The following is a 13,634-nucleotide window of genomic DNA, read 5'->3' as shown; positions in this document are numbered from 1 at the left end:
ATTTTCATCTTTCCATAATACTAATTCCTCTATTTCTAAAACTGTATGGAATATAACAAATCCTAGTGATCAAAAATTATATTATATTTGAAATAAATACAGATAGCAATTTACAACCATTTATTTCCTAAACAAACAAATTGATAAGCAAAATTACATACGTGGCTCAAATTTCAGTTCTCCATTTGGTCCTGATGGAGCAATTCCTTGTTGTAATTTTTTTTGTTCCAGCTGCTGTACGGCCTGGTGAATAAATAAGAAAACCTTAAAAGTATGTTCTGTGTTCTGTGATATGTGTTACCTTTGACAAATCGCTATAAACTTAACATTGTTTTCACAACAAAGACATTCAAACTCTGAAATTTAGATTGATATTTCATAAACTGTTACCCTGAGTATTGCCTAGGTGACCTAGAAGAACTTTTATCCCTTCCTGATCTTGCTTATTTTTGAAGATAGGATGTCCATAGGCCAGAAATCCTTCAGGCAGGCTCACCAAAACTGATTGAATCTAAGATGTTTGTCAGAGTGACTCCCAGACATTAACTTTAATATAATGCCATCTGCATACTAAAAGAGACATCTTCCAGAGCCATGACAGTTGACAATGGCCATGGCAATGGTTAGAAAGAACTACAAAAGAAGCAAAAAAGAGGTGGTGCCTGAGTTCCTGGAAAATCTCTACCCATTCATAAAATAGACATGCATATTCCTCCCCTTTATTAGCCTATCCTCCCCCTCATTTCTTTTACTGTACATAATTTTCAAAGGTTGAGAAGCTAATTTGAGAGTTTATCTCCCATTTCCCCTAATATTGGCTAAGATTAAAAGTCTCCTTCACTGCTCAGTTGGTGTTCAGTTTTGTTCTTCATTCCATAATTCTTTTCTTATTTATGTTTTTGGTGGGACTGGAGTGTGAACTCAGGGCTTTGCCCTTGAAAGCAGGCACAGTACTGCTTGAGTCACATCTCCAGTCCATTCTGGTCTGGTTTGGAGATTGGGTTTCATGAACTATTTGCCTGGGCAGGCCTTGAACCACAATCCTCCTGATCTTGCCTCCCGAAGTACCTAGAATTACAGGTATGAGCCACCAGCACCTGGCTGCTTCCATAATTCTGAGAGGGAGAAAGGACCCAGTTTGAATGCAAAAACTGGTACTAGATTTGGTACCCCAGCTGAGATGTGGCCTGATCAGTTGGGCTCCCCATTGGAGAACCATTCTTGTGAATAGAAAGCTACAAACCAATAGTGAAGGAATATTAGTTTCTCATATCTGCTTAAGTAGGCAATAAGCCCAAAAAGACATGGATTATTGAGATGTCCGATGCTAGAGAGGAATTCATTTCAGAGAGGTCAAGAGATATCTCTGTGGTAAGGACCCAACTCAATTTTTAGGGTATCCCTTCTGGAAGGCTGGAGGCTCTACTGCAAGCCTGATGCTCTTCACAGGGACCTGGGAGCCAGTCCTGTTACCGTATTTGTCTACATATGCAACTTAACCTTGGTGTTTTCTTTTGTGTAAGAATTTTCTCTCCTGTTATTTCCTCCCTTACACTCTGGACAGCCAGTTCTTAGATTCTAGAGCTCTTCATCTTAACTGCTTCCTGATTTTGAAAAGGGTAGAAAAGGACATCCTTGAGTTGGGCATCTGTGGAATAAAAGCCTACAAGAGATGCTTGACCATAGAAATTCTTTTGTGTCTTATCACTGAAGGTTTCTGGTTTTGTTAGGCCCAACTGACCTTATGGTCATTCTGTTTTGTTTTGTTTTTTTCTAGTTGTACTGGGGCTTGAACTCAGGGCCTAATGCTTGCTAGGCAGGCGCTCTACACTTGAGCCACTCCACCAGCCCACAGCTGACCTTGGAGACTCTCAAAACTTTTGGAATATCTACTCTGATTCTGCTCTGGTAAAACAGGAAGGGAAAGTTTCAGCAAGTTACACGGAAGCTTTCTCAAGTTGGTGGGCATAGAAAGTACTCTTTGCCTTCCTCATTGGAGGGCTAGGTCTGATTAGAAAACAAAATAGATTAAGAATATTTGCCTAGATAGGTCTCCAAAGTATGGCTCTGACAATTTAGCTGACCATTTTAAAACTCATTCTGATATTGGGGCTATGAGGAAGTCTGATGGCTGAACATGATGGCTTGGATGTTGATAAGGAATCATCACATCCTGGATTGATGATGTTAACACAGTGACTTGTTACATATAGCAGGGTCTTACTGACTCACAGCTTCTAGAGCCTGCAGAAAATAACAGCCCAGTCTGACCATCCAAGGCCAATAGCTCCCCAGCCTGACATGTAGGAAGAGCTGGTGACACACAGCCCAGTCTCTGAAAGTGAATAACTCAGTTTTCCAGGATGGACCACCCCCCTGTTTATAAACCCCATAAAAGTTTGATGTCTTGGGAGCTCCAGCGATGTGCTCCTTCTTGAGCCTGTCCACCCTCATGTCTGGAGGGCGCACTTCTGCTTTGTTTTTACTTCGCCACTTTGCTTTGTATTAATAAACCTGTTCCTGTTTAAATCTCCTCTGTGTCCATGCTTCAACTCTTTCTGATGAAACCAGGATCTTCTGGTCCCCCAGACCTGATGATCTGAATCCCGTGATATTTGGTGAGTCAAGCCAGGACACTTGAGGAGACCCCCTACTCAGGAGCAGAAGGCTTGTTCTTCTGTAATTCTGGTAAGGCTACCTGATTCTTTATCAATATGGACTATTCTGGACTATTATCTTGCAAAACTTGCACAATAGTAGAAATTACTCTTCCTCTCTTCTGTGTCTAGAAAGACCATATAATTACACCTTTGGTATTTGCCTTTTGTATCCTAAACTGTAACTACAGTGTTAACATATATAAAGATTTTGGACTTGTGTGAGGTCATTTGGAAGATGGCCCGGAAACAATAGGAAGTCACCTATCTTCTTGACTAAGGGTTCCAGAGACCCCCATAGGCTGGGCTCTAACTAGTTTGCATAGTGCAAAAGGGAATCACACTGGAGGACAAAATGTCCAGAGAAACAGCTGAGGAACATTCAATCTCCCAGAGACAAACTATCTCAGCAGTTACTACAACCAGCAGTGGGAAAAGACTGAAAGCACCAAGAGACTCTTATAAGGTCTCAAAAGTAACCCCAGGTGACCTTAACAGTAAAAGGGGAAAAGGTTGATTTTTGGTCAGCACAGAGCCACCTAATTCCTCATGAGCACCCATCTGGGAAGTATCACCAACACAAATGTGCTGTTTTGAGGCTGGGAGTCAAATAAAAGTCAAACATGAACAACAAAGAGGTGGTGCCTGAGTTCCTGGAAAAACTCTACCCATTTCCAGAAAAGACACAAATATTCCTCCCCTTTATTAGCTATCTCTCCCCGTCATTTCTTTTACTCTGTATAACTTCCCAGTTCCCAAGAGAGAAGTTTATGTGAGAGTATATATTCCACTTTCCCTTCACTGTTCATTGGTATCCAGTCTTCTTATTGGGTCCACAATTCAGACACAGAGAAAGGCCAAAAACTGACAATAAAATCAATTTTAAAAGACTAAAATTGGGGCTCGTGAAATGGCTCAAGTGGTAAAGACCTGCCTAGGAAGCATGAGGTCCTGAGTTCAAACCCTATGTGCTGCAAAAAGATAAACAATGATATATTTTTAAAAAAGAAAAGCTAGGCACCAGTGGCTCATGCCTGTAATACTAGCTATTTAGGAGGCAGAGATCAGGAGGATCACAGGGCAAATAGTTCACTAGACCCTATCTTGAAAATACCGAGAAGGGCTGACAGAGTGTCTCAAGTGGTAGAGCACCCATCTAAAAAGCATCAGGCCCTGAGTTCAAACCACAGTACCATAAAAAAAAAATACTAAAGTTAAAAAAAAATTTTAAATAAGATAGTTAATAGTACATTGAAATACTGTATTATAAAAACACAGGCTTTCAGCAAAGCACCTAACATCAGTTTTAGTTTATTTTTGTGAGTTGCAAACCTAGGGCCTCACATAGGCTAAGAATGTGCTCTACCACAGCGGTCCATCCCAATCCCTTTTTTTAAGACAAGGTCTTCTTCTATTGTGCAAGTTGATCTCAAACTCCTGACCTCAAAGCAATCCTCCCACCTCAGCCCCCCAAGTGGCTGGGAGTACAGGTTTGTACTGCCTTATGTGCCCCCAACATTCACTTTAATGCCATAATCCCTTTACAGCATGCTACCTGATTGTATTCCTGCTTCTGAGCTTCAAGCTGGTCATGCTGACGTTGGAGCTCTTCTTTTTGTTTCTGAAGATCATCTGCCTTCTTCTTAAGTTCATTTTCTTGCAAAGTGATCATATTTTCATATTCTTTTAGCTCTTCCTCTGTGAAGAACTGTTGCTGATCCAATGTCTAATAGAAAAAAAATTAGTAAAGAATAGCCTTAGAAATATAATAAGAACTTTTCTAGCTTTAAAATTCTGGTGATGATCCAATAACATAAGAATATCTACAATATGCTTTTTGGTAAGAAAGAAGGGAAAATAAGGAAATACAAGTTTATGTACTCATCTGACAAAAGAAAGAAACAAGAAGAAAAATGCAGAGGCTAATGCAATTGGATAGTGAAGACCAAGCATGAGAACTAGGTGGAAAGGACAAAGGATGAACAAAAAAAGAGAAGGAAATTTTTATCTAAATGCAGCATTTTTATCAGTCTCACTTCATTTTTATACTTCTATTTAATTGAAGTAAAGTTAAATGTAAACTCATTATTTTAAAATAGCATTATCCTATGATTACACTTTTATAGTGATGCTTCCATCCATCTACCTACCCAGCTCTCTCTCTCTCTCTCTCTCTCTCTCTCTCATACATATATAAACACATACACACAGAATGAGAGAAAGAGAAATGATGTCTGTCTGGAGAAATGCTTTTTGCCTGATGTTAATGATAGTGGGATTCAAGGTGGTAGGATTTGGGTGAATTTTTATTGCTATTTATTTATCCTGAAGCTTTTCAATGTTTCCTGAAAAAGGTTTGGGTGCTTCTTTGATTTTATTTCTTTTGTTTATTTAGAAATAACTTATTGTTTTCAAATTTCTGTTCAAAATATAGCTGCTTTGTTTCTTAAAAACAAAAAACACTGCGATCCTACCTACAGAGATTAGGAGGATTGCAGTTCAGCAGTTTGAAGCCACCTGCTTAGCAAGCAAGAGGCCTTGAGTTCAAATGCCAGTACTACCAAAAAAAAGAGAGAGAAAGAGAGAGAGAGACTTCTTTGAATATAAATTCAAATTCTGAAAACATGCTAATGTTAACAATTAAAAAAAATGGGCTAGGGGTGTGGTTCAAATGGTAAAGTGCTTGCTTAGCCCTCAGGAGGCCCTGCGTTCAATTCAGTACTGCAAAAATAAATAAAAAAACAAATAAATGTAAAGACAGAAGTCCCAAAATTTTAATACAAAAATAACAAACAAATAGTACTTTAAAAAAAAAGTCTATTAGCTGGCTCATAACTGTAATCCTAGCTACTCAGGAGGCTGAGACTGAGAGGATTGAGGTTTGAGACCACCCAGGGCAAATACTTCTTGAGAACCCATCTCCAAAATAACCAGAGCAAAATGGACTGGAGGTGTGGCTCAAGTGATATTGCGCCCACCAAGCACTGAGCTCAAACCCCAGTCCTACCAAAAAAAAAAAAAAAAATGAATCTACTCTATAGCCAGGCATGGTGGTACACACCTCTTTGTCACAGTGAGACCCTGTCTCAAGAGTAAAACAAAACAAAAACATCTATCTAGAAAATAATCCTAAACACATTTTAAAAGTCTATATAAAAATATATTTATAGCCACACATGGTGTGAATTTGAAACCAGTTTGGGCAATATAGCAAGACTCTGCCTCAAAAAAAGTATTTATAAATAACAATAAGAGATTACAAATAATCAAAATATCTAGCCTTAAGAAAATGGTTACATACCTCCATAGCTACTAAAATAACATTTAGGAATTATGAAAAAACATTTTTGGTATGATGTTGAGTAAATTTTTTAAAAGTCATTTCTCATACTGGCAATACTCTAAGTTAGGTAAGATTTTTTTTTTAAATTACAAAAGGTAAAAATAAAGCAGGCAAGATATATCAGTCACAAAGAAGAATGAAATTTTGTCATTCGCAAGTAAATGGATGGAACTGGAGAACATCATCTTAAGCAAAGTTAGTCAGACTCAGAAGACCAAAAATTGCATGTTCTCCTTCATATGTAGATTACAGACCTAAAACAAATGCAGTAATGTTATTGGGCAAGAGTCACACACTAAGGGGAGAACACGCATGGGAGAAATAGGGAAAGTAAAAGAAACTAAAACTTGAATGTGGTTGATATGCTCCCTGTAGAGGAGCAAATAAAATAATCTTAAATTGGCAGAGGCCACTATGGGAAGGGGACCAGGAAGTAGTGAAGAGGTCTGGTAGAAACGAACCAATGTGGGTTGCAATACACAAGTGCATGGAAGCAACGCTAGGAATCTCTCTGTATAGATATCTTTATCTCAAACTAGTAAAAACTCTGTGTCTTTCTTATTATCTCCTATGTTTTCTCTGCCCAGAAGCGGGGTGGGGGGATGGGGGGAAGGTGGCACAAACAATGTATACACATGTAAGTAAATGTAAAAACAATAAAATAAAAGGAGAAAAAATAACTACAAAAACCAGAAATTTTAAAAAGTTCATAAACCTTGAAAATAGTTCTATTACTGGGAATTAATCCCAGGGAAATCATCACAGATCATCCTCAAATATGTGAATAAATGTATGATTATCAAAGTATTATTTAATACAGTAAAATACTGGAATTTACTCAAAATGCCTAAATCTGAAGGAATGGTTATATAAGTTATGCTATAACCAAACAACTGCATCTTAGGTAGCCATTTTTTAAATCATATTTTTGAAAAACGACATTGGAGAATGCTCATGAAATATTATTAAATAAAAAAGCAGTATTTCATGAACATACAAAATCATTTACACACTATAAACCATTTTAAAATTCAAAAATATGAATTTACATGTATCCATAAATCAATAATAGTACAATATACTGTTCACATATGGTACAGTTGCGCATACTACATATATATATATATATATATATGTATGCGGTATACTATTCCAAATTGGCATAACACAATGTATAATTTACATGTCAACATCTAGTGGTAGAATTAAAAATGACTTCTAATTTATTCTTTGAATGTATCTATACTTTTAATTTTCAATAGTAATACTTAGAAAAAAGTACAATCTTTTAAAGATTTTTTAATTAAATGCAGTGATTACAAATGAGATATCAACTGCTACAAGCTTTCTAGTAAGATAAGTTCATTATTTTATGGTAACATTTTATGTAAAAAAATTTTCATATACTAAGACAATACATGCAAACATCATGGGGAGCAACAGTTAAAGGCAGAATAAACTGAGGTAGACTTTCTGAAACCATTTGCCCCTTTTGAAGTAAGTTCTATTACCTCCCAGCTATCTGGCTCCAAGAATTCTTTTTTTTCCGTAGCTTTCAAAAATTCTTCCAGAGTGACCAATCGGTCTCTATTAGTATCAACCTGATCAAAGGAAAAGAAATGTAATATAAACCTTTTTATTCTGTTAGACTTGCAGCATTTCTTCTAATAGATGCGGCCACACATATACCAATTAAGACGAGCCTAATGTCCACAGACACTGAAGGGATAAAAGAAAAAGTATTCTACATTACATTAGAATCAGAAAATACACATCTTTCTCTTCCATATGATTCAAATTTGAAAATACAAGGTATCTATACACTTGATACTCCAAAAAATCAATACCACATTAGAGTTGGTCAATCTGACTGGTTAAATTGGTACTGTCTTCCTCCCTCATCATAATATATATATACATATAGTTCTTCTATAAACCAAGTACTTACAGAAGAAAAATCACCATTTGACAAAAACAACTGTTTTGGCCAAACATAAAGGAGTTTAAGTTAAAATGCTCAACATATCTTCCCAAAGCAAAACAACTAACTAAATCTCCAAATCCTCTTTGGTGGCTTGTATAGTCGATGGCAGATTCAGTTACAATGGTGATGCTTGTCCAAAATATATATTGGCCAAAGAACTTTCTGTGACACTTGGGATGCCACCAGTCAACAGACACACCAACTCAGCATCAATGGCTCAAATATTCAGTTGAAATCCCTGAAGTGAAACAGTGCACTGTAGTTACCCTGCATATGATGTAGTTACCACATCAGTTTTTGCTTGACAGGAGGAGGGGCCATGCAAGCAAGTGACTTTCTACTTACAGAAAGGCAAATGTTTTCACTAGGGTGGTCTTGGAGGTCTCTCGAAGAATGAACATTTGAGCACAGAACTGGCAGATGTGAGACCATGTGAGGATCTCAAGAGAAGGAGTGTTACAGGAAAAAGAAACATGCCCTAAACAGGGAACAAGCTTGGCAAGAGGAAAACATCAAGAAAGCCAGTGTGGCCAGGGTAAAGCAAGACAGTCAGAGGCCACAGCCCAGCAAGCAAGGCAAGCGTGAGTGAAACCATGCCAGGATCTTTTGGACATAAGAGAGACTGGTTCTCATATTCTAAGCAGAATGGCAAGCTGTTGAAGCATTCTTAGCAAGAGAGCACTCTGACAGGATTTATGCTTTTAAGAGATTACTGTGCCTGCTGTGTGGAGCAGTGACTACAGTGGGGTCAGCAGTGGAAGCACAGAGACCAGCAAGGAGATTGGCTTAGTTTTGCAAGTAGTGAAAAGGGAGAAGTGAGCATTTCTGTTTAAAAGGTAGATCAAAAAAACACCCAGACTAGACACAGGATGCAAGGAATGGAGAAGAATAGGATGACTTAGCTTGAGCCCTAGATGAATCATAATCCATTTGCTGAAAGAGGAACAGGTCTAGGCCCAGTAAATATGTACATTAAATATGCAAGGGGAAAGGCCAAACAGATCCAAGCCTGCAGCTTAGGGAAAGGAGAAAACTAGTGATAAAAATTTTGAGTTTACCAGCATACAGAGCATATATAGAGATGCAGAACTCATCTATCGTGTAAGGCATAACTGGGAAAGGAGAACACACACAACCAAGGACAGGCCCAGGGCACGGGGACATTTAGAATCTCTCTCTCTCTCTGTGTGTGTGTCTCTCTCTCTTTCCCTGTTTTGAACTCAGGGCCTCATGCTTGCTAGGCATATGCTCTACCACTTGAGCCATGCTATTTTCCCTGGAACACAGAGGGATAGGCAGCAAGAAAGACTGAGAGAAAGAAAGAGTGACTATGAGGAAACTCAGGAGGTTCCAAAAGCCAAGTGAAGAAAGATTTCAAGAACAGGGAAACATGAACTGCATCAAATGCCAAGAGTCGAGTAAGATGAGACCACTGAAGTGCATGAGGTAGGGGTCATCTGACAGGAGGAATTTCACTGCATTAGGGAAGGCTACACCATGGTCAGCACAGATTGTGGAGAAATGAAAGGTAAGCAATAACAGGAAGAGGAAAAATAGACAACTCTATAGAATTGTTTTGCTAGGAAGAATGGAAATGCAGCAGTTAGGTGTTTTTGTTGTTGTTTTGTTTTGGCAATACTGGAGTTTGAACTCAGGACCTCACACTTGCTAGGCAGGTACTCTACCACTTGAGCAACTTCATCAGACCTGGGTTTTGTTTTTAGGGTAGAAGATATGGAGCCATGCTTGTCTCCTAAGGGGAATTATCTAGCAGAGTGGGAAAAACATATGCAAGAGAGAAAGGGGAACAACAATAGAAACCAATTTCCTGAAGACATCATTATAAACAGGACCTCATGTACACGCAGAGGAGAAAGCATTTCACAGGATCAACAATGTTTATCTAGTTAATAAAAGGCAAGGTATATTTTTTAGAGGAAACATGAAGTAATTCTCTCAGTTGTTCTATTTTCTCAATAAAATGAGGCAAGGGCAGAGAAGGAGGAAGGGGGAGTGTCCTGAAGATTTAAGAAGGCAGAATATGTGAAACAGCCAGTCACTGGGAGCGGGGAAGTGAGTGGAGCACAGGAACTGCCAGGGCCTGCGACAGATCTGTGCTCACAACCCTGAGGTGATGCCAGTCAGCATTTTCCAGGTTCATTTCCAGCCACATTCCACTGCTCCATACAGTAGGACCCAGCCGGGTTATGCACTTAGTACAAATAAAGAACTTAGGTAATCAGCATTGTATTTGTAAAGGGCTTCATTCATCACTTATGCAACAAGGAACATGCATCCTTGTCTTCCTGGAGACCTAACTGAGAAGGGAAAGAAAAACTCACTTGAGCAAGCCAAACTAAAAAAATGATCAGTTGCTTTGAAAGGACAGAAATCAAACTTTTAGGACTCTGTGGTGGTTTGCATTAAAATTGCCAACTGTTGTTCCCTCCTGTAATAGCATTACACAGCCCCTTCCCCCCAGTGTTGCATGTCTTGCTGAAACATCCTGTGGGAGGGAGGTATACATCCCCTCCTCACTGACAGAAAACTGGACATGGACGTGCTTCTGTCATAGGATATAAGCAGGTATGAGGTTTGCCATGGCTGAGCACAGTCTTACATACTGTTTCATGGTTTGATTTGTTACATATCTCCCTGATATGATCCAGATAGAGAATTCTACTGCAGCCTGGGAATAAGGGACAGCAAGAGCCAAACCTGGCCAACCAGTCTAACCAGGACATACCCATACTGCTTATATAAGGTGAACAAGAAATAAATATCTGCTCTCAAAAATATTAAACTATTGGAGCTTAGGGGTTTTCTTAGTACAAGTTGAGTATCCCTTATCCAAAATGCTTGGCACCAGAAGTGCTTTGGTTTTGGAGTTTTTTGAATTTTGGAATATTTGTATATACATAATGAGGTATTTTGGGGATAGGACTCAAGTCTAAACATGAAATTCACAGATCTTATGAAAACACCTTATACACATAGCCTGAAGGCAATGTTATACAATTTTATAAATATTTCAGTACATAAAACAATGGTACCTGCTATGGAATTTCCCACTTGTGGCATCTTGTCAGTGCTCAACAAGTTTTGGATTTTGGAGCATTTCACATTTTGGATTAGGGATGTTCGACTTATAAAAGCTAATGGAGGCTTTTAAAATGTCAAATATTGGACTTCATTGTTTTTCACTACCAAAAAAAGAGATTTTATTGTTGTTATACAGTAGCATCTTAATCTTTTAAAGTAGATACAAATTATTTTATTTATACCAAGGGAAGCTAGTATAATGTTCTGAATCAAAAATAAAGCTCAATTAGATACTTATTCTGTATATTTATTTTTCCATCTTATGGTTAAGATTTATTGCATGAACTTGAATGAGCCATAGAAATAGCATATGCTTTTGAACTTTTAAAACATACCTCATTCATTACATGTTCTCTCATTCTCAGCCTTTCTTCCTCCATTTCCACCATATCATCCTCTTCATTTTTGGGGTCATACACTTTCTCCAACTGAAAAGAAAATGTAAAAATCAACATGAAAGAAAAGAAGGTATTAGAAGAAAAGAAGAGACAGAGCAAGAATACTGAGTACTTAATAAACTCATTTACCTCTTTAGTAAACAGGGCTTCTAATTCTTGTTCATCTAGGAATCCATCACTATTGACATCTAAGGTTTAAAAGTTACAAATGCAAAAATGGGTTTTAATCCTTTAGAAAATAAATCATTAAAATACAATTACTTCAAATGGCTTTCAAAACTAGAGCTGACATGAAGCAACAATGTCCCACAGGAAAGGATTTCTTCTTTTCTATGAAACTTTAGATCAGCCCAAGTGATAACAGTTCTGTTTATAATTCATAATCATTTTTTAGAAAAACATGTCAACCATTTTTCAGAAAGATCAAGCAATATTCTATAAAAGTAAATTTTAATATTATAGTATGAAGCCTGTTAGATAGAACCTAACTAATCACAGAATTACCTTCAGTTGACAGAGAACCTTGCAGTAAGTCATATAATGACTCAATAGGAAAAGCAGGTAGAAAGACACAGCTACTGATCTAAAATATTTTATGCTGCAGGTCAGCAATAAAGATTATATTACCCTAGAGAAAAACTCTAAGCATTTACTATTGAGGACTCAATAGGAAACCTTGGCAGAAATCAATTCAGAGTAAAACAAATACAACTTTTTCAAACAGCAGATATAAATATCAATATTTGTATCAAATCTGTTACCATGTAATTTGAAAAATGTCTTGGGGTCAAAGTCATTAGGATCCAATCCATCAGTCTCTTCCCATACCTCTTTTAGTTGATCTTTGCTTCCCTGTGAACCAATTTTAAGAAATTGCTCAAAACAAAATATAATCTATGTATATAGACTCAATAAAATATGTTTGAGGAACTTTTCAGAATTAAGGATCAAGACTTAAGTACTAATGACTTATGATAAGAATTATCTTCAACTAAATATGGTTTCATAAAGACATGATCCTTACTGGATGATTAACTTTGGGATGGTCTTCATGCTTTTTCTTCATTTCTTGAAATTTACTTTCTTCTTCTTTTCTCTTTTCTTCATTCAATGTTTTTAAATATTCTCTCCGCTCATGTTCTTTCATCATTTCATATTTTTTAAATTCTTCATGTCGAGTCTTGTCATAGTGTTCTAGATCACTTGTGGCCTAGGATACAATAATGCATTTACATTAAACAAAGAGGTGTGTTGAAAGGTATAAATAAAGCCATTCTTTTTTTAATCTTAAAACTGTTTTTTATATAACTATTTACAAGAATACACTTCTTAAATCCAAATTGTATTTACGACAGAATGAAACAGATTTAGATCCTTAGTTTAAATTACCAAATTCTAAGGACCTGCTTACAAATCCCAATTAAACCAAAATAGCCAATTGAGTTTTAAACTAAGACATTCTTAAATACAGCACACTCTCTAACAAAAGATGGTATAGGAGAGAAAAAAAAAAACACACAGGACTATTTTGTTGTTGTTGTTGTTTTTGTGTTACAGGGTTTGAATTCATGTCCTTCACCTTGAGCCACTTTACAGGCCCTATTTTTGTGTTGGGTTTTTTCAAGACAGGGTCTCATGAACTATTTGCCCAGGCTGTCTTCAAATCGAGATCCTACTGATCCTTGCCTCCTGAGTAGCGAGGATTACAGAGTGAGTCACCAACTCCCGGCTTTTTTTTTTTTTTTAAATTCTACCTTTATTATAGGCATTTTTTTTTTTTTTGGTGGTAGTGAGGTTTGAATACAGGGCTTCATACTTGTTAGTCAGCCATTTTACCCCGAGTCACTCTGTCCACCCTAAATCTAGTAGGTTCACATTATGATTTTTTTCCTTTTTCTTTTATTCTTTTTTTTTTCTTTGTGGCACTGGGTTTTGAACTCAGGTCCTTGTGCTTGCTAGGCAAACAATCTACAACATTCCAGCCTGACTTTTCTTGTTTGTTTGCTTGTTTGCTTTTGCAGTAATGGGGAATTGAATTCAGAGTCTCTAACATACTAAGCAAGTGCTGCACCACTTAAGCCATTTGGTCATTATTATTATTATGGATATAAGTACTAAAAGAAGCTTTTTCCTTTTTTTTTTTTTTTTGG

General features: G+C 37.2%; 1 protein-coding gene across 11 annotated transcripts in view; it reads right to left on the bottom strand.

Annotated features, from left to right (window-relative positions):
- Nucb2 (nucleobindin 2) overlaps positions 1-13,634 on the bottom strand; it is a 59,484-nt gene that overhangs the window by 7,898 nt on the left and 37,952 nt on the right. For 10 of the 11 annotated variants that reach the window (XM_074042431.1, XM_074042465.1, XM_074042421.1 and 7 more), the window contains 7 exons: positions 12,509-12,694; positions 12,246-12,336; positions 11,614-11,672; positions 11,422-11,514; positions 7,512-7,601; positions 4,213-4,383; positions 162-243 (listed from right to left, as the gene is read on the bottom strand). In XM_074042431.1, the coding sequence (XP_073898532.1) occupies positions 162-243; positions 4,213-4,383; positions 7,512-7,601; positions 11,422-11,514; positions 11,614-11,672; positions 12,246-12,336; positions 12,509-12,694 (772 nt within the window). Of the gene's footprint in view, positions 1-153; positions 244-4,212; positions 4,384-7,511; positions 7,602-11,421; positions 11,515-11,613; positions 11,673-12,245; positions 12,337-12,508; positions 12,695-13,634 lie in introns of those variants that run through there. The other variant, XM_074042460.1, reaches the window with a different exon arrangement.

Source organism: Castor canadensis, chromosome 1 (genome assembly GCF_047511655.1).
Source record: "Castor canadensis chromosome 1, mCasCan1.hap1v2, whole genome shotgun sequence".
NCBI lineage: Eukaryota > Metazoa > Chordata > Mammalia > Rodentia > Castoridae > Castor > Castor canadensis.
This window is presented reverse-complemented; position numbering and strand designations above follow the sequence as displayed.